The 16,774-nt window shown below is 48.0% G+C and overlaps 7 protein-coding genes across 7 annotated transcripts; 3 read left to right on the top strand and 4 right to left on the bottom strand.

Moving 5' to 3' along the window:
• Positions 1-734: 734 nt before the first annotated feature.
• Positions 735-2,698, bottom strand: EI90DRAFT_3157890 (uncharacterized protein). The gene is made up of 4 exons (XM_039066151.1): positions 2,520-2,698; positions 2,162-2,457; positions 1,501-1,985; positions 735-1,265 (listed from the first exon to the last, which is right to left on the bottom strand). Exons 1-4 carry the CDS (start codon positions 2,535-2,537, stop codon positions 904-906), a joined length of 1,161 nt encoding a protein of 386 aa, XP_038910651.1. The 5' UTR covers positions 2,538-2,698; the 3' UTR covers positions 735-903.
• Positions 2,699-3,119: 421 nt separating this feature from the next.
• EI90DRAFT_3079150 (armadillo-type protein) lies at positions 3,120-4,995 on the bottom strand. Its single transcript, XM_039061815.1, has 4 exons — positions 4,180-4,995; positions 3,902-4,105; positions 3,564-3,813; positions 3,120-3,488 (listed from the first exon to the last, which is right to left on the bottom strand). The coding sequence occupies exons 1-4, from the start codon at positions 4,815-4,817 to the stop codon at positions 3,444-3,446; spliced, it is 1,137 nt and encodes a 378-aa protein (XP_038910650.1). The 5' UTR covers positions 4,818-4,995; the 3' UTR covers positions 3,120-3,443.
• On the top strand, positions 4,917-6,579 carry EI90DRAFT_3079148 (uncharacterized protein). Its single transcript, XM_039061814.1, has 7 exons — positions 4,917-5,238; positions 5,299-5,360; positions 5,465-5,562; positions 5,634-5,733; positions 5,813-5,948; positions 6,058-6,191; positions 6,267-6,579. Exons 1-7 carry the CDS (start codon positions 5,211-5,213, stop codon positions 6,474-6,476), a joined length of 768 nt encoding a protein of 255 aa, XP_038910649.1. The 5' UTR covers positions 4,917-5,210; the 3' UTR covers positions 6,477-6,579.
• A 63-nt stretch (positions 6,580-6,642) lies between these two features.
• EI90DRAFT_3079147 (50S ribosomal protein L33) lies at positions 6,643-7,287 on the bottom strand. The gene is made up of 4 exons (XM_039061813.1): positions 7,224-7,287; positions 7,112-7,142; positions 6,888-6,994; positions 6,643-6,814 (listed from the first exon to the last, which is right to left on the bottom strand). Exons 2-4 carry the CDS (start codon positions 7,132-7,134, stop codon positions 6,774-6,776), a joined length of 171 nt encoding a protein of 56 aa, XP_038910648.1. The 5' UTR covers positions 7,135-7,142; positions 7,224-7,287; the 3' UTR covers positions 6,643-6,773.
• Positions 7,288-10,720: 3,433 nt separating this feature from the next.
• On the top strand, positions 10,721-12,573 carry EI90DRAFT_2503791 (uncharacterized protein). The gene is made up of 15 exons (XM_039053144.1): positions 10,721-11,015; positions 11,143-11,175; positions 11,227-11,258; positions 11,316-11,340; positions 11,403-11,414; positions 11,477-11,492; positions 11,549-11,618; positions 11,677-11,747; positions 11,802-11,861; positions 11,921-11,948; positions 11,998-12,048; positions 12,108-12,145; positions 12,197-12,284; positions 12,332-12,407; positions 12,464-12,573. Coding segments are annotated over exons 2-15 (618 nt in total). The 5' UTR covers positions 10,721-11,015; positions 11,143-11,174; the 3' UTR covers positions 12,514-12,573.
• A 338-nt stretch (positions 12,574-12,911) lies between these two features.
• On the bottom strand, positions 12,912-14,149 carry EI90DRAFT_2504929 (uncharacterized protein). Its single transcript, XM_039053145.1, has 4 exons — positions 13,750-14,149; positions 13,583-13,655; positions 13,118-13,521; positions 12,912-13,040 (listed from the first exon to the last, which is right to left on the bottom strand). The coding sequence occupies exons 1-4, from the start codon at positions 13,902-13,904 to the stop codon at positions 13,001-13,003; spliced, it is 672 nt and encodes a 223-aa protein (XP_038910646.1). The 5' UTR covers positions 13,905-14,149; the 3' UTR covers positions 12,912-13,000.
• A 668-nt stretch (positions 14,150-14,817) lies between these two features.
• Positions 14,818-16,398, top strand: EI90DRAFT_3157885 (uncharacterized protein; the record flags this gene model as incomplete). The annotated part of the gene is made up of 8 exons (XM_039066150.1): positions 14,818-15,009; positions 15,073-15,224; positions 15,275-15,359; positions 15,417-15,584; positions 15,645-15,653; positions 15,724-15,738; positions 15,799-16,000; positions 16,074-16,398. The coding sequence occupies 8 exons, from the start codon at positions 14,818-14,820 to the stop codon at positions 16,265-16,267; spliced, it is 1,017 nt and encodes a 338-aa protein (XP_038910645.1). The 3' UTR covers positions 16,268-16,398.
• Between the last annotated feature and the right edge of the window lie 376 nt (positions 16,399-16,774).

The raw sequence follows: 16,774 nt of genomic DNA, 5'->3' as shown, positions 1-16,774 counted from the left end.
AAGAGTCCACAGGACAAACCACCAGATATTAGCTCAATGGACTCAGAGACTAGTCCACTAGAGAAGAGACCACCAAGATGGCCCTGGATGTTGAACATAACGTGTCCAACCCCGTGCATCTAGAATAATGGCACAGAGAGCCACAAAAGATATGACAACCCAAGTAACCCAGAGTAGAAGTCCAGCCAGAGTCCACTGAGTCCGCAGTGAAAGAGCAAGTACCTGCAAGTACACCTGGATGTTCCAGCTAAGTTGAACATCGAAAGGGAACAACAACATATGCCAACAAATAACACAGACGCGTTGCCCAGGTGATTTGTTGGACAGTTTATGTTATATGCAACAGAAAGTGAGAGGATGGGACGATTTGATGCAAAGTCTTGAGGGAAAGCGGGCGGATTGCATGGAGAAATTGGGGACACGTGGTTTCCCCCCCATTTCCACTGTCGGACAGCACACATCAATTTTCCATCGACATTTCCGCTGTTGGATAAACAGGCTTCGATTTTCCATTGCGGAAAGGGCTGGGATTCCACGGCACTTACGTTTCTGACAGCGGAAAGGGCTGCGGAAATTTTTGGCTTAAACGCAGTGATTTGTGTAAATTCATCAAACACGTGATTTTTTGCGCTCATCTCAGAGGGGTTTTGTAGGTTCACTGTCATCTTCCACTCAGACAATATGAGTTCTTGACATTGAATTCCCCCCCTTACACGGAGAGGAAACACGTTAGGCAGGTAGTATACAAAATTTGCGAAATGTAAACCATGGAACCAAGAAGACTGAATTTCCTGTATGGACGTGACCGTCCAGTCAATTAAGCAAATGTTAGAATGGAATGGGAAGGACCTGATTGCAGCGAACTCGTGGTTATCAATGACGAGCAGACCCATCTGGCCGATCCTACACAACGCTCGCCTGCTCCTGGCCACTTCCGTTTGCCCTAGCAAAACCCGAAACCAACCACCCATAAACACCCTCCAACCCTTTCTTCCCACCCTCACCCGTCACCCCACCCATCGTCAGCACCAAATGGGCCCCACATGCAGCTAACACCACCAACGCAGCAAACGCCCCCACACTAGTCATCACCCCGCCACCATTCCCGGCTCTAAGCAACGTCTGAGTGATATGAGCGCCTGGGTACGCCGAAGCAGATTGAGCTTTTAATTCGTTCTCTTTCTCTAGCGTTTGCGTGGTGTCTATGCAGGAGAACAGACCCCCATTGTAAAGGAAAGCAGCATGTGCTTCTGCGATGACGAGTTCTGTGTGAGGTGGTGAAAAGTGGCGCGCTCGTTAGTATCGTGTTGATGATAACGGACGATCCGATACACGATGGGGATGGGATGGAAGTGGGTAGGACCAATGAAGTGAAATACGGTGAATTGGTTGCCATGTGAAAATAGTGGAAATGAAATGGACAAGTTCCGTTTTGGAAGGGAAAGGAAAGAGATGGGAGAGGGGTGGCCACAGAAGCAAAAAAAGAAACAAACAACACACCTTTTAGCTTAGGATCTGTGACAGCCTCATCAAGCCCTTCCTTGAACCAAGCCTTAATCTTCCTAATCTCATGCATCTCCGCAGGCCGATCGCCAGTCCTATAATCCAACGTCCTAAAATTATAAAACGCACTCCCTTCACCATCCTCATACAATCCATACGACTTGATGAGCTTCCTCCTAATCATCTGCCCTCCACTCAAGTCCCCTAAATACCGTACGTACGCATGCGCTGCAAGACAGGATACCTCTTCGCTCGTAGCTTCAGAACGACCAAGATAGGAAAGACGATCGATGTAAGCTTGAACGGGTTTGGGAATGTTGTTGTAGAAGGAGACGTAGAAAGGATCGGTTTGCCATGTCACGGTTCCGAGATGATGACATATGTCGAAGGAGAGAGCTGATGCGCGAGAGAAGACTCGTGGGTGGTAGATATGGTATAGGACCGGATGTTCACGATGTTCGTACAGTCCTCGTTCCAGTTCACTGCCGGTCGGTCAGGTGCGGCGTAGACATCACAGTTGGTTTGCGAGCATATAATTGGCGTCATGGCGTCAAGAAAATAAATAATAGTTAGTACGAATCCAAAACACAGGTGCCCTCTATCTCCTATCCAACCCTCCGATAGAAAATACAATGAGACAGGAGGAGCCACAACTCACTCGTAAATATGCCAAAGCATAAACAGAACCCTCGTATATTCCCGATTGCCAAGTTGGCCCTGTGTAAGTAATTGTGCGCCTTCGGAATCCTCAACGGCTGTATGAACATCTGCCGTACCCTCCCTCAATAGTTGCGAAATCGGTCTGGTTAGATCCAGATCCGGAGGTAACTTGAAGGAAGGTGGGCTGGAGGGTGACGAGGGAAGCGTGAAGGTTTGTTGTTGGCTCGTTGGAGGGAGAATGTTTGGAGTAGTAGTTTCATTTGCCTTTTTCCCGTCTGTTGGACTAGCGGTTTGCTTTTTGGAGGGAGTTTGAGCATGACGGTTATTCTGTGAGCCGGGGAACACATGGCACTCACGGCGGCTACGTGCGACATCGCTAAGCAGTAGATAAAGGCACGGCTAATAAGACAAACAAGTCGTTCCGCGTGAGCCTAGCTGGGCCTTGGTGCTAGTGGTAGTTGTAACGAGGATGAAGGAAGGAAAGGGGGGAAGGAGGCGAGGAATAACATCCGTTCTTGAATGAATTAAAGTTTCATCATCACGAGAATGTGTGAACATTGTACCAGCCCCCGGATCTTATTGATCCCAGGCATAATTCATTGCTCTTGCCACGATCCCGCGATCCCGCGATGGAGTCATCCATGATCCTTCGACCTCAATTAGGGACAGATACCGACGCTGTCCTTCAACATCCTTTCTTCAGAGGCAGTGGCAGGATTCGAGGTTGCGAAGGTCGTCACTCCCAGCATAAGAAGGGAAATTGACCGTTCCCAAAATGATGATCAATTCATCTCTTAAGACACACACGAACTATGCGTTTTTGTCGCATGCTCGGGAAAAAAAACCGTAACGGAAGGTTACGCGCCGCCAACGCGACGCGCGGGGCCCACCCATAACACCCCAAAGGGTCGCAGTGCAAGCGCCGGACTCAGCCATTAAGCTAACTGGTGTTTTCCTATTTCCTCGCAACCGCGGCCGTTACATGACCCAGAGCCTCGCGCAAATGATTAGATGTACAGGTGACAACACAGTACTCGGGTAATCAGGCCAACATAAAATGGGATCTTCATTTGGGTTGAGCTCAATTTGTGCATCGAAAAGCAAGCATCCAAGGCCAAAGCATGCAGATGCGTCAATGACACGAGAAAGCCTATGGACCCGGTGATTCACTCTGCAATCGATCACAAAGGAGTCGCGTCGCAACCTGGCAGAATCATAATCTGTACGCCAATTGGCCAATTTCTTCCTTTACGCACGGCTTGTTCCCATGTTAACAGCATCTACAACAATCCATTGGCATACTCGAATTCCTTGCTGTTCTCATACTAGCAGACCAGAACGATCAATCAGTATCACAAAATCCAGACATCAAATGATCGGAAATCTCAAAGGGCACGCACCTCCCACATATCAACCGCCACGATACAGCTCTCCCTAACCACCTCCGGAGCCTCAGGTTTATCCCTCCATTCTCTTAAAATCCTCAAAGTGCCCTGCCCACTCGATCCTTCCTCTTCAGCAATACCCCCGAGGGCTTCAGCCGCTTCGTGTCTGACCATCGGCGATTCATCGGGCCGTTCGAGAACTTTGACAAGAGCGGGGATCGAATGGGGGTGTGACAACTGACCCATGATGAATGCTATTTCGTGTCTTGACATAGGATAGGAGAGAGAGAGAAACATTCAAGCGCGTGAGGAAAAGCCAATCTTGTTGCGAAGATGAGAGAAAGTGGCCTTACTTGAATAGAGCGTTGTCATCCAAGAACCCTGCTGACAGAGCATCAATCGCCTCTGGCGTACCGATGTTTCGCAGGGAGAACATAGCTCTGTAACGATCGAATAAAGAGTGGGTAACATCTAGGAGCGTCCTCTTTAGTGAATCGATTTCTGTGGACGTGGAAGGTGTGGTGAAAGGGGGTGCAGGGTCAATGGACGTGAACTTCCTGGTCGACCAATGTGAAAAACCCATTCGAAGAGTATAAGCTCACGAAATCGGATAAAGGAAAAATGACGGCACCTATCGATAGCCCCATTATCCTTCCCCTCTTCGCTCTCATTCCACTCAATCTTCCTCAATGAAATCTGACAAGTCTCCCTAACCACCTTCCCTTTCTCCCCTTTCCCTCCCTCATCGACAAACCGTCTAAGAATCTCCACACTCCCTTTACTGTCCAACGCAGCCAAAGCCTCAGCAGATTCATGTCTAACCATCTCCTCCTGCCCCTCAACATCACTGAGTACTTCTTCTAGGATTGGGATGGCTAGCGGTGAACCGATTTGACCTAGGACATAGGCAAGTTCGTGTCGAAGGAGAGAACGGACGGTCGGCGCGTGAAGGGCCTTTCCGAGGAGCGATATTATCACTTGCTCGGCATTTGGTGGGAGAATTATTATTGGTGTTTGGGTGGATGGCGATTCGGAATTGGAATTGGACGTGTCGTTGTTGAGGAGTGACGTTGTTGATCTTGGGCTAGTGGATACGGAATGAGAGTTGGCTGCCGCTATTGCGCGTTGACATAGAGATTTTAGGGTGAAGAGCGTCCGATAGGAGGATGAGAGTGAACAATCTCTGGAAGCATTTATGAGCCTATCCCCTAACGCTCGAAGATGCTCCTCTGTTACAACGTTGAACTTTGCTGAATCGGAATCTGTCATGCTGACCTCCGGAAACGTAAATGATCGGATGTAAAAGAATCGATCGGCTTCAATAATTAGTACTGGCTTCTCTTGTACCTTACGTGGGAGTAAGAGACCGATCGATCGCCGCGAACGAGAACTGTCAAAGGATCTATCCAAAGTGCTGACGGGCAATTGAATCAAATTGAAGGTGGAGTAGTGGCTGTGCACATGGACATGTGATCTCCAAAAAATTTCCGTGCCGAGGAAAAATTGAAGTCAGATAGATTTCGCTTCACTAGACTTGCTGGAGACGTTTAACCTTTCGGCTTTCTGAGGGCCTCTACGGACTTCCCACCTTGCTCATAATTAATCGACACGCTCCACACCCTTTCCCAGAATCCCCCCTCGTGGCCCTGCTTGTCTACTTAGATGCCTCGCGCAAGACGTCCGAAGCTCGGTAAGGGACTCGCGCCTTCAACCGTTGAAATCTTTTTTTCACTGCACGTCTTTGGCTTAGTGAGTCTTACGAAGACAGAGAAGAAGATAACCAAAGCGCATAAAGAGAATTTCGTTGCGGATGTGAGGACATCTCACTAGTACCGCCGTAACGCTGTACTCTTTTTTTTTCACGTGTTGGCAACGCTGACGGAATGATATATTTATGGGTCGGGTAACAATTTTAGGTTCGAGAACATGTGGCAAAGTGGAAATACGTCTATGTGTTGCGTGTCGGGAACATAAGGAACTCGGCACTAAAAATCGTGAGGGAGAAATGGAAGGGGTACGCCTATGCTTGCCCCCTTTTTTTGCTGGGTCTGCGTTACCAACTTTCCTGGTGGTTGGAAATCATAGAACTGCAAGATTGTTCTTTGGACGGATCCGTGTCATGGCTGTAGCACTCGGGACGTCGGAAGATAACGAATGTCGCGATGGGATTCATGCTGTATCAAAAGTGAGTGTGCCATATGGACCCTACTTCCCCTCCTATCAATAACACCTACGATTGCTGATGTTCTTGTGAACCCATTTAGCATCTACAAGGCGGAGACGGCCTTTTCTTCACTGATTACCCACCCGATGAAGTCGAAGCTTGGTTCGACCACTTTGCAAAGCCAGATTTTGCACGATCAGGGAACACGGCCAAAGATACCATAACACTTCCAGTCGGTAAGCCATATTTATCTATGATACTTGTGCGCGCGAAGGGATCAAATGATCTTGTCTACTTCATTTCTCGACGTACCACTTTTTCTTGCCTCCCCAATCAATGTCTCAGGTCCAATCACAATACACGGTGACGATACGGCAACGTTCCCTTCATCTATGGAACCTCAATTTAGAAAACTCGGACTGACGACAGTCATGAAACGTGGGGTACCAAGCTTAGACTACGAGCACGTCATTTGCAAGGTACGCTCAGTTAACTCTTGGCAAATGCTGCCTCATCTGATCATTCCCCCTCGATTGCGCCGTATGATTTTTCAGAAGGGAGATGTTCTCACAGCAGAACAGGCACAGCTCCTCAAACTCGTTGGAATTCAGATGGTCGAGTTCAAAGTTATGCCCGTTGGGTGGTGGAGCGAAGAAAAAGGTTATTCCCGGATAGGGAATCATGACGCTTCTGACTCTAGTAGCGGTAACAACGAGGACGACAAGGCGGATTCAGGAGGAAGTGCAAGTGAGGACGAAGAGTAGAAAAAAAAACAAATAATTATGTGCCTGATTCCTGTCATATCATTTTTCGTTTGGTTTGCTAGTGTACGTTTTAATTTTCTACCATTGATAATTTGCCTCAGTACTGCTTGATTCTTCCCGCGGAAGGACTTTGCGTGGTCGAGCACTGCTATGAGTGCGCAATGAACACCGGGTTAGCTTCAGCTTGTAGTATATATTTTGCGATATACAGTAGACCGAGGAAGGTGATAATCGTACGCCGGAAGCACAAACAATAAAGTGGGAACGAAAAGTACTGCGAAAAAAAGGATGAACGTCCTATTTCATTTTCTGCTCAACAAACAAGACATGACGCTTTACTGCATAACGTTATTATAGTCAGTTCAAAATAGAAAAGGGTGTGGATGGTATGTATAAGAAGTTAACACATACTCATGGGATCGTATTTCTTGATGCTAAACGTAGGATATTTCCTATTCTTCTGTGTGGTGTAAGTATACCCAGTACGCGCGGTGGAGACCAGCCGAATTAATACCATCCTTAAATGCACCCGTATCCGAACACACATATATATAGCAGGATCGAGAAATAAGGGGAGAGACAAAGTGTCACTTCAGTATCAAAATCTGCATGAAAACTATTTGTGGGAACTTTACCGGGCCTTCGCCTTCGCTGCCATATTATAAGCTAATAATAATATCACGACCTCAGATGATGTTGGAGAAACGACAACGACTCAGGGGTTCAGCGATAAGTCGAAATACGTACGTCGCCGGTCGTGACGCAAACGATGAGGCAAGGTGGTAGTTTCAAAGAATTTGTGTTGTCTGAGTCGTGTGATGAAGTTCCCACGTATGTAGCAGAAAAGCAATGTACGTAGGACTTCAGCCTCCTTCCAATCAGATTGGAGTAGTACGTCCATTCCCGTTAAAGCTGTGCATGCTGGGTACCTCTCAGCATATTATTATTCCGCCCGTTGCTGTTGGAAGGAGCAATATCGATCCTTTTCAGTCCCACTGACTCTGCGGGTGATATGGCTGGGAGTACACTTGTCTTCAACATCACACACTAACTGTACTGCTTAAGAGCGGTGTGTTATTTCGATTCAGTCCCGTACGACAAATGGATATCGCGCGCGCCAAGTCCGAAGGATTGCCACGGCACACCCATGCCACAGACTGTCCTCATCGACCACAAAATCTCTCATTCTTGCCAAAGCGCTTAGCTAGATACACAAAAAATCGCACAAAAATTTCTGGGATAGCTTGGGAATTGAACAAAACAAGTTCTTGATTATGTGCTTCTACCAACTTGTCATTCCGCATGACTCAGAAGGTGAAAACCCTGGCTAGGAACACCCGTCTTCTTGTCGTCTTCCACAAAATATAAGCCGAATTGGCGAGGCACAACTATTCTGATATGTGTTCCTTCTCGATCCATATTCCAATGTCCCCTTCCCTTCCTCGCTTGCATCCAGAACCACTTTTGGACTACTGGCGAGGAAGAGATATTGTGGGGAGTTGCCGCCGCCGCCCTGGAGAATATGTCGAATCTTGCGTTTTTCACTTGGCTAGTGCCTCTGGCTCTTCAAGTCCTAATGAGGCTACCGTGTTTAGACACGTAGGGTCTCCCCTCGGACATTGCAGGTTTCTTCGCTCCCTCCATCGGTGGAATTGTCAGAGCTATTGTGCTAGCTCTTGAGTCGACTACTTGGTTGCGAAGAATGTTATATATAGAGAGGCTGAAGGAATTCCTCTTGGGACAATATCCGGATATCGAACATCAGACAGTCTGTTTCCTTTCGAACTGTTGATAGGCATTTAGAACTCGGGATACCGCTCGAGTGGACCGAACCACACAACTGGTAGCCTCAACCTTTTGTTGGCCTCTTTTCACGAGCACGCTGGAAGAGAAGCTGCGCGTCCTCCGTTTTCGAAATGTTTAATGCGACCCCGATATCTTTTTCCCTCTTCTTGAAGGCTCATAACACGATAACGGAGCTTCGAATGGACGAATATTTTACTTGTAGTCGCTAGCATTTGTTCTGTAGACGAGGTCACCTCCTGGCACCCATTTGAGACTCTCCCGAATTTTCCTCAACGAGTGAGAGCGCCGGTTACAATGCCTCCTAGTCGGCCTCGGAAAACAGTGTTCATTTCGACAGACCGGGAGTCTGCAGGTCTCTTTGAAACACGGAGGCCTCTGCCTAATCTCCGCTGTATTGAGCTAAGTGTTGCAAGAGGTCATATCTCATTGGAATGAATGATACGATCCCCGTGTTGAAATGGGGTGAAATGGGAGGCAATGAGGTTAACTTTCCCGTGAGGAGGTAAGCGTTCCATCTTCTCATCCACGCGGGGGCCCTGACAAACCAAGGGGTACAGAGCTCTGATGCGATTTCCTCGCCTCCAGACAATTATAATACCTTGACCGTGCGAGATTATTCCGAAGCTGTCCAACGTTTCTGAGAGTTGATCCTCACGAAGGAGCTTTCAAACGGTCACGGGTATCCCAAGAAGCCGAGTGTCCTTGTGACGGCGGATAGGAGACAGCTTGCAACGAATATGATGCAGAATGGCTGTAGTCCTTTTTCCCCTCCCCTCAGTCGTATACGGGTTATTGATACGCCTGATATGGATCCGGCGGGAGAATGTGCGTGATTGGATGTGATACGACACTGATGTAAGTACGCACAAGATCAGAGCTTATGCAAGCGATTTGCTTACACCACGCAGCAAACAAGGAATCTGCAATACGGTTAGGAGTGTCCGTGAAGATCATCAGCATCATACACTCACAATAACCGTGTAACATATCATTTCAACAACGGATCAAGCCCTGACGATCGCCATGACAGTCGTCATCCCCAATCAACGAAAGTTCTCTCATTCCTACCATGCCGCTTGGTTAGGAATACAGCAGGTCAGATCTTGGAACATTGGGCACAAGGCATTTCATGTGCATCTTTTGGCACCGTGGTGGTGTACCTGAATTGGATTTACACCGCGCGTATCGTTGGCGCAGGGTGTCATGGATATATAGTGATGAAGTAACAACATTTCTAGGTAAGAATTAACAAGGTAAGAGAGGGTGAGGGCCTCCCAGCACAGTTCAGGGGGACGGGTACAGCACCGTCCAAACAACCTTGTCATGCGGTCGGTCAGATTGCCGATGGGGCAAAACCATGTCCCCGACAGCGATTATGCGACTAATGCTCCCTTCAATTTCGCACTGCGTACAATCGAATTACATACTGCAATAAGTTTGTGTACCTCTTCGGTGGTAGCAATTTGCCTATTGCAGCAAACCCCGGCCACTTGTTCCTGATTTTAGGCCAAAATGGTGCTTCCGTTCTTGGAGGGACACTATTGATGGAAGAACGTACAGTAAGCAGGGCCCAAAAGGTATCGTAGTAAGCCAAATCGTGGAAGGTATCTCAATTCAAATGGTAGAGGACCATGTGCTTGGGGGCGTCCACAACAGTGCCCGTACGTCCAGTTTAAAAATGGACACTCCACCTACCGAACGTTGCCAGGATGGAATATTTGTAGGACCCGCTATGAAGCGGCGGGAAGTGACTGCGCGTAAGTGACCTCCAGAGCCGCCGGCCGCCGGCCAGTTGTTTGAATATGTTGTACGTAACCCCATGTGGATTCCCGGTTCATCTTGGATAGACTCTCAGATGCATTGCGGTCTGTCCCTGACCGCCAATCAATCGAGACCATTGCCCCGGAATTACGGGTCTGATATCGATAAGTATAGATGGAATGGGTGATTCTTCCAGAAATCTACGCCTCTTGAAGATCCTCCCCTCAAGTCTGAGCACTGTTCCACAAAGTAATATCCCACACGTTATTTCACGATTCAAGCAAGACCATTCTAACCCTCTCCTTAGAAAGGTGTCTTCAAAAGCTAGGACGCTGGAAAACTACGTGAGGATTGCGATACATGCTTTAGCCTTTCATATGGCGAATGACCGACCATCCGGACCCCCCCAGAAGCCCAGCCCTAGACTGCTCAGTTAAACTCACCGCCCCATGACGCCTATAGACAATTTATTTGGGGGCTATGTCTCTGGAATGTTCCTTAATGCAACGTAAGAAGCACCGCACGCACAGTCAAATCACCAATAGAGCTTGTCACCATCCCACCGTTGTCACCCAGGCTGCTTGGTGCAACAACGATCCAAGTATCCACATACTTTTCAGCGTACGCTGATGATCCGCCGTTGACAAAGCTTCTAGTAAGTATTGGAGAAACCCTTTCTGGACTCTGATGCTAACGCTTCTCAACGACCTACTATGCTGCCCATCCCACGGCAGGTTGCATTTCTAACGTACATAGTCTTATTATTACCCAAAATTTACGCCAGACTCGCTGACGACTCTATAGTGCATTGCAATTCTTCAACCTGTAAGCCCTGCCCTGATTGGTGTCATTTGGATGCTCGCCTAGTGCAACCATTCCTAGAGGCTGTATGACAGAAACAGTTTGGGTTCTGGTAGTTTCCGAACGCCCAGTTCTCGCCCGTAATCCATGGTATTTCTCTACATCCGATCGGTAAGTTCAGAACTGATCCTGTTCCAAAGGCAGGGCAGCTTTTTTTCGTTCACGACGGTCCGTCCCAAGTTTAGACAACGCTCCAGTTCGAAGTTGATCCCTCTCAAGGTTATCTCATCCTCCTTAGTTCATTTCTTCTTCATCGGGCGAATCAGAAAAAGCATGTGCTGTCTCGACCTCGTTACTTCGTGGATTGATTAATCTTCTGTAGTGACCAGACCCCCTTGGCTGCCCCTGGTAATTGTACGTTTCTGTGTCAAATATGTGCTTTCAGGCATACTTACCAACTCTCTGTAACAGCTAATGACAGCATTAACCACGTTAGGTGCGTTCTTACGGGTTGGGAGCGGCTGTTCTGCGAACTGACATTCTGGCCTAACGTTCAAGGCTGTGGCTTAGGTAAACCAAAATCAATTTGACTTCTCTGGTCGTGAGCGCTGAGGAAACAGCTCGGCGATTAGATGTTGCAGTGTCATCGTAAGTTAGGTATATATCGCTAAGCTATCTAAGATGATGCCCCGATACCTCGTTAGGGCAAGAATCCAAAATGTTGTTCTGGTGCATGGGCGTCGTGATGACATTATTGGATGGTGTACGTCCCAAGTAAGTTGAAATTCAGGTCGATGCAGTTTCGTACTCACTGCTGATGCCATCATGTTAGGCGGTAACTGACATACTGGTGGCAGGGAGTATGGTGGCGCTGCTATGGCGTAGTCGCACTGGGTTTCGACGGCACGTAGGAAATTGTGGACCTGACTTCGTATTTCAGTCTGACTCCAACTTTAGAACGGATCGGGTTCTCACCTTGATGGGAATATACGCCGTGAACACCGGCTTAGTACCATGGTAACTACCACTCCCTCAGTTTCCTCTTCGCACCTGAATTCAATGATCTCCTTTGTTAGCATCATGGCCATCGTAATGGAAATTATCGTGAGCGAGGCTCACGGATGAGACAGTCCCTTGCTAATTGGCCTTCCAGTTTCTGTCTTACACGAGATCGGTCCATTTTATTTACGTCCTCTTCAATACAGTAAGGATACCATGTTCTACTACCGGTTGGAATGCGTTGTTTTAGCTGCCGTTGTATAGTCTTTAGGAGGGGTGTACACCTTCACTCTCCTTGCAAAGTTGAGTTGTCAACCTCGGTTGTCGAGCATCTATTCACTTGAACTTTTCAGCTTAAATGCACGAATTCGCATGCGGTCGTGCCTCCGCCCGAAAAAGGGTGAAGCGATCAATAATGAGTCTATCTTCATTCCTCCACAGGTGGGAGTTGCGATGTCCTAAATGTCATTGTTGCTTACCGCATTCAGAGCCTGCGGATCGGACCAAGTCCACCACATTTGAGCGGCGATGCTCCCGGCGTCCAATATACCAATGAGCGTTACGGTGGGCAGCCCAATTCCTGCTGTGTGGTTAAACTTTCTGATGCTGTGTCTCATTAGCAGTGGTTTCAAGTGATGATATACCGATGGGTGATGTTGTTACCGCATAAACCCTGTTTCAAGAACCTGAGGGGAAAGGTATTCTAATCAGCCGGCTATTATCATTATGCCAAAAGAATACCCACGTTTTGCTCAATGTTATATTCATGCATTCATTATGATCATGACTTTCATGCCGCAGAGAGTCGAGCGCAGCTGCACAACTGCTCAATGCATTTTTTGGTGTCAGTTCCAAGTATCATTCGACATATACCAGAAGGCTGTGAAAGGGTGTGACCCGAGCGTGCACGGGGGCGAGCTTCTCGTATATTAATTTGGGGGCTGTACCGTAATATTGGTGTTGGTCTGCCAGTGCACATGTGTAGTGCTTGAGAGTGAACATATACACAACAGGGCAATATATCTACAGGGCAAGCCTATCAAGAGAAATTGTATCGATATTAATATTGATGAGAGCCTTGCGAAGCCACGGAGCGAAAGGGTTTTGTAGGCGACTCTCGAATAGCGCACGACAATGTGATGCAATCTGATCATCACCTAAAGCCACCACATTGGCAAGCGAACTGGGGAAAGAGAACTGTATGACGGTAGCCGATTCCCTGTGCGAGGAATTGAACAGGGTTGGAATGGCATAGAAATCCTGCAAAAACTAACCGTCTACCTGCCAATTCTAGTGAGACGTTTACCAATTTCAAAGGTACGTTTGATAAGAAGACTTGGGATTGAGCCGTGTCGAGTACAGGCGCGTAAGATACCGGATACTCCAGAAGATAACCGGCGAGTGCGATCGCGTCTGACGTTGACATTGGTGGAAGATCCACGCCAATGATGCAATCACTAGCCCCCACGTCCCGAAAGCGCTCTTCTAGGAAAGATAGTGCGCTCCTGACCCCTCTGGGGCAAGGGATGCGCTTCGGTACGTCAGATGCAGTGATGAAGTGTGTTTCAGTCGGACGGCCGTTCCTCAACTCGGCCAGTAAAATGTTGGCGTTCACGAGAAATACTTGCGAAGAAGATGGTTCTTGAAGCACAAAGGTACCTTCAAATCCGCTCGAAATCTACTGAGAGGAAGAGAGGAGGGTCCGTACACAAGGGATACATGTAATGATCAAATCGTACTTTCCGAAGCTGTCCCACCACATCATCAAGAATGAGCCTATCAACCGAAACGGAGTCCACTAGGCATGCCTGTCTTTTCCGGGGAGCGAGAAGCATATGAGTGAGGGGATCGAGCCAGACACAAAATCAAGCGCAAGCGACGGTCTTAAGTTTCAACGGGTAAGTACCTTAAACCAATCGCAACGAACTGGAATTCTACCGCCGTTTTGCGAATAGCATCCAAAAAAACACGCCGCACCCGTCCAGAGGCGGCTCCCAAACTGTTTCTGAGCGCTGAAACGATGTGCTCGAATTGGGCTTCACGGCTGTTGGATGAAGACATGATTGATGTCCAATTGGTTCCCACGCTCCGGCGTCAAATGTTGACCGAGGTCAACGAAAGCGCTGTCCATTTGTTCAAAATTCGTACCCTCAGCCTTTCCCGCTCCTGTTGCGCCGTATCAGGCCACTATAGTTCAAACAAAAAAGGGAGACTCATCTTTTCTCGATGACTTCTTGGTGCCACAAGATTCTTCTGCTGTAGTAGGCAGGTGACCAGCCTCTCTTTAACGGGAAGCCGCTTAAGCAAGGTGCATACGGTTCCCAATGCACATTATATCATTTCCGTGTGGCTAAGGAGGATGGTCTCTGCTGGAACCACTCCAGAAATCGAATCGGGGGAAGCATCGAATCCACCTGTGTATCCGACACCGTTGCTACGGGGCTCTCATGTGTTCTGAAGCTCGTTTTTTAATTCATTGGCGTTGCTATGTATCGCGCTTCTTCGTGGCCATAAAATCCTCTCTCTCCCCAGTTGCCGCCCACTTAATGATATGTTCACAATGTGCTGTAAACCTGCAAGTGCAATTCCCTGGCTTCGGAGTGATCGATCGTCCGTGAATAATGACGGCGGCACTACCCTAGACATCGTGAGCATACGGGTTCCGGTCATGGGACCGCTGCGAACTGTGGGGGGGGGGCACGATTTCTTAGACCTATTGCGGTTTAGGAAAGTGCGCACTCATCTTGAACAGTGGGTATGGTCTTCCCCGGACCCGGGTGCGAAGACGAACGTATTATCAGAAGGCTTACTCAAGTCTTCCTGGATTTGTGTGGAGGATGACTAATAGCCGGTTCCCATTCATTCACGACCCGATAAGCTCCAACTCGGTATATAAGATGACGATTGTGCTCACCATCGACTCCCCACTAACCTCATCCACTACTACTACCTTTTGTGCTCTGTGTCTGGAACTATGCCTTCCCTCGCGTCCCCAGCAAAGGTCCTAGTAACTGCTGCAAATGGCTTTATTGCGACATGGATCGTCTTCGTCCTCATCAATCGAGGCTACAACGTCATCGGAACGGTGAGGTCAGCGCCGAAGGGGGATTTTCTAAAGAAGAAGTTCGGAGATAAATTTGATTTCGTTATCGTTGAAAATCTTGAAGTGCGTTGGTTCAAGTTCGCTCATTTAGGGCCCAACAAACAGTGAAAAATGATGGTGTTACAGGGGAATGCATTCGACGAAGCCGTCAAGTCCACAAACCCCGATGCCATCATCCACACTGCGACACCCATCGATGTCTCCGGTGATCCTCAATCTATCATTAGGCTGGCTGTAGAGGGGACTCTTGGGATTCTTCAAAGTGCTCGGCAATTTGGGTACGGAGTAACTTGTCTTTAGGGCGCACTTCTAATCAAATGGAGATCAGGCACAACGTCAAGCGAATAGTGATTACATCATCTATAGCATCTATATTGGAATCCAAGGATGTCCCCTCATACACCTTCACGGAGGTAAGCATGACGACCAAAGATTCATGTTAGCGATACTGAGGGTTTTTGCTTCAACAGGACGACTGGAACTCGGAGTCCGAGAAAATCGTTGAGCGAGAGGGAACGAATGCACCAGCAGGGCACACGTATCGAGCAAGCAAGACCAAGGCCGAACAAGCTGCCTGGAAGTTCATCGACGAAAATAAGGGCTTGCACTTTGATCTGACTACTATCTTGCCTAGTGTGGTATGCTTTTCGTTTCTATAAATCATCGGCTGGAGTTAACTTGGGGTTTTGCTGCATCAGGTCTTTGGGGTAAGTTGGTGGCGGTGCATATCGACGTTCTCTGGCGTTGATCTACTCCTATATCTATATTCACTTGTAGCCGATCCTACACGAGGTGAGAAAAAACCCTTATGGTGTTTACCCGATGCCTTTTCCTGGTTAATTCGATTCAAAGGTCAAGGACGTATCTGCCTTGAATGCTACTATCGCGTTGTTCCGTTACAGCGTGTTCAAAGGCGCTCCCCTGGGCACCTTTTCTAACAATTTCGTGGACGTCCGAGATGTCGCTCTTGCGCATGTTTTAGCCCTAGAGGTGCCAGAGGGAGGTGGGGAACGCATTATTACATCCAGCGCGCCTTTCTTCTACCAGCAAGCGAGTAAGTTATTGCTTTCGCTTATTGTTGCTCATATGGAAGGTTTGATATTGAAAAAATTCTCTCCACCCACCAGTCGACGCACTGGTTGCAGCCGGATATAACATCCCTCTTCGTGAGCCATGGGAGGACACTTCGGTTCCACATGCGGCTATAGCGAACAACGCGAAGTCGAAGAAAATCTTGGGAATCAATTATCGAGATATCAAAGAGACGTCCGTGGATACCTATGCAGAGTTGCAGGGGCGATTCCCGGAATCATTCCCTTGAGCGATCAGATCATCCTTCTTGGAACCGATGTAACGTAAAAGATTTCAAAAGACCGCGGAGTCATGTACCCCCGAACCGCTTGTACCACCTCACATGTAAATCGATAGGCTTATGAGCCACAATTTAGGTCTGATTTTGGATACTTCTCAGTGGAAAAGAGGATTTATTAGTTAGATGGACACCTTATTCATGTGACCTATACACCAAAGACTGAAAGGTAAACGGTTTCGAATGAACACAGAGTGCACGATCGAGTAATGCAGAATGCCAGCATGTCGGCGAAAGTATTAAGCACTGACGAGGTTGTGTCTCGTCCGACCTTTCGCAAGGGAATACTACTCTGCTTCGCTCGCTTCAGAACCAAAACTCCGCGGGGGTTGTTGCTGCAAGCACTCGAAAAAAAAGGCGTGTTCTCACATGGAGAAATAAAATTGAGAGGTGTGTTCGTGAAAGGGGGTGGACGTCTTGAGGCCTAAGGTTGAATCATGTCCTCTTCTTCTTTCCTCA

The sequence above is a fragment of the Cantharellus anzutake genome (assembly GCF_015039405.1).
Source record: "Cantharellus anzutake strain C23 chromosome Unknown EI90scaffold_78, whole genome shotgun sequence".
Classification (NCBI taxonomy): Eukaryota; Fungi; Basidiomycota; class Agaricomycetes; order Cantharellales; family Hydnaceae; genus Cantharellus; species Cantharellus anzutake.
This window is presented reverse-complemented; position numbering and strand designations above follow the sequence as displayed.

Coding starts and splice junctions, on each gene's coding strand:
- EI90DRAFT_3079150 (XM_039061815.1), bottom strand. CDS start 4,817: ATGACAGATTCCGATTCAGCAAAGTTCAACGTTGTAACAGAGGAGCAT. Junction 4,106..4,179: donor GATAATGGGGCTATCGATAG/GTGCCGTCATTT, acceptor TTGGTCGACCAG/GAAGTTCACGTCCATTGACC. Junction 3,489..3,563: donor TGGCGGTTGATATGTGGGAG/GTGCGTGCCCTT, acceptor CTGGTCTGCTAG/TATGAGAACAGCAAGGAATT.
- EI90DRAFT_2503791 (XM_039053144.1), top strand. Junction 11,619..11,676: donor TTGGATGGTGTACGTCCCAA/GTAAGTTGAAAT, acceptor CCATCATGTTAG/GCGGTAACTGACATACTGGT. Junction 11,862..11,920: donor AACACCGGCTTAGTACCATG/GTAACTACCACT, acceptor CTCCTTTGTTAG/CATCATGGCCATCGTAATGG.
- EI90DRAFT_3079148 (XM_039061814.1), top strand. CDS start 5,211: ATGCCTCGCGCAAGACGTCCGAAGCTCG. Junction 5,239..5,298: donor CGCAAGACGTCCGAAGCTCG/GTAAGGGACTCG, acceptor TCTTTGGCTTAG/TGAGTCTTACGAAGACAGAG. Junction 5,949..6,057: donor TACCATAACACTTCCAGTCG/GTAAGCCATATT, acceptor TCAATGTCTCAG/GTCCAATCACAATACACGGT.
- EI90DRAFT_3157890 (XM_039066151.1), bottom strand. Junction 1,986..2,161: donor ATGCTTTGGCATATTTACGA/GTGAGTTGTGGC, acceptor ACCGACCGGCAG/TGAACTGGAACGAGGACTGT. Junction 1,266..1,500: donor CACAGATCCTAAGCTAAAAG/GTGTGTTGTTTG, acceptor CACCTCACACAG/AACTCGTCATCGCAGAAGCA.
- EI90DRAFT_3079147 (XM_039061813.1), bottom strand. CDS start 7,134: ATGGCAGCGAAGGCGAAGGCCCG. Junction 6,995..7,111: donor GCAGCGAAGGCGAAGGCCCG/GTAAAGTTCCCA, acceptor GGTGCATTTAAG/GATGGTATTAATTCGGCTGG. Junction 6,815..6,887: donor CAAGAAATACGATCCCATGA/GTATGTGTTAAC, acceptor AACGTTATGCAG/TAAAGCGTCATGTCTTGTTT.
- EI90DRAFT_2504929 (XM_039053145.1), bottom strand. CDS start 13,904: ATGTCTTCATCCAACAGCCGTGAAGCCCAATTCGAGCACATCGTTTCA. Junction 13,522..13,582: donor TGGTGGGACAGCTTCGGAAA/GTACGATTTGAT, acceptor TCCTCTCAGTAG/ATTTCGAGCGGATTTGAAGG. Junction 13,041..13,117: donor CTAGAATTGGCAGGTAGACG/GTTAGTTTTTGC, acceptor ACCGTCATACAG/TTCTCTTTCCCCAGTTCGCT.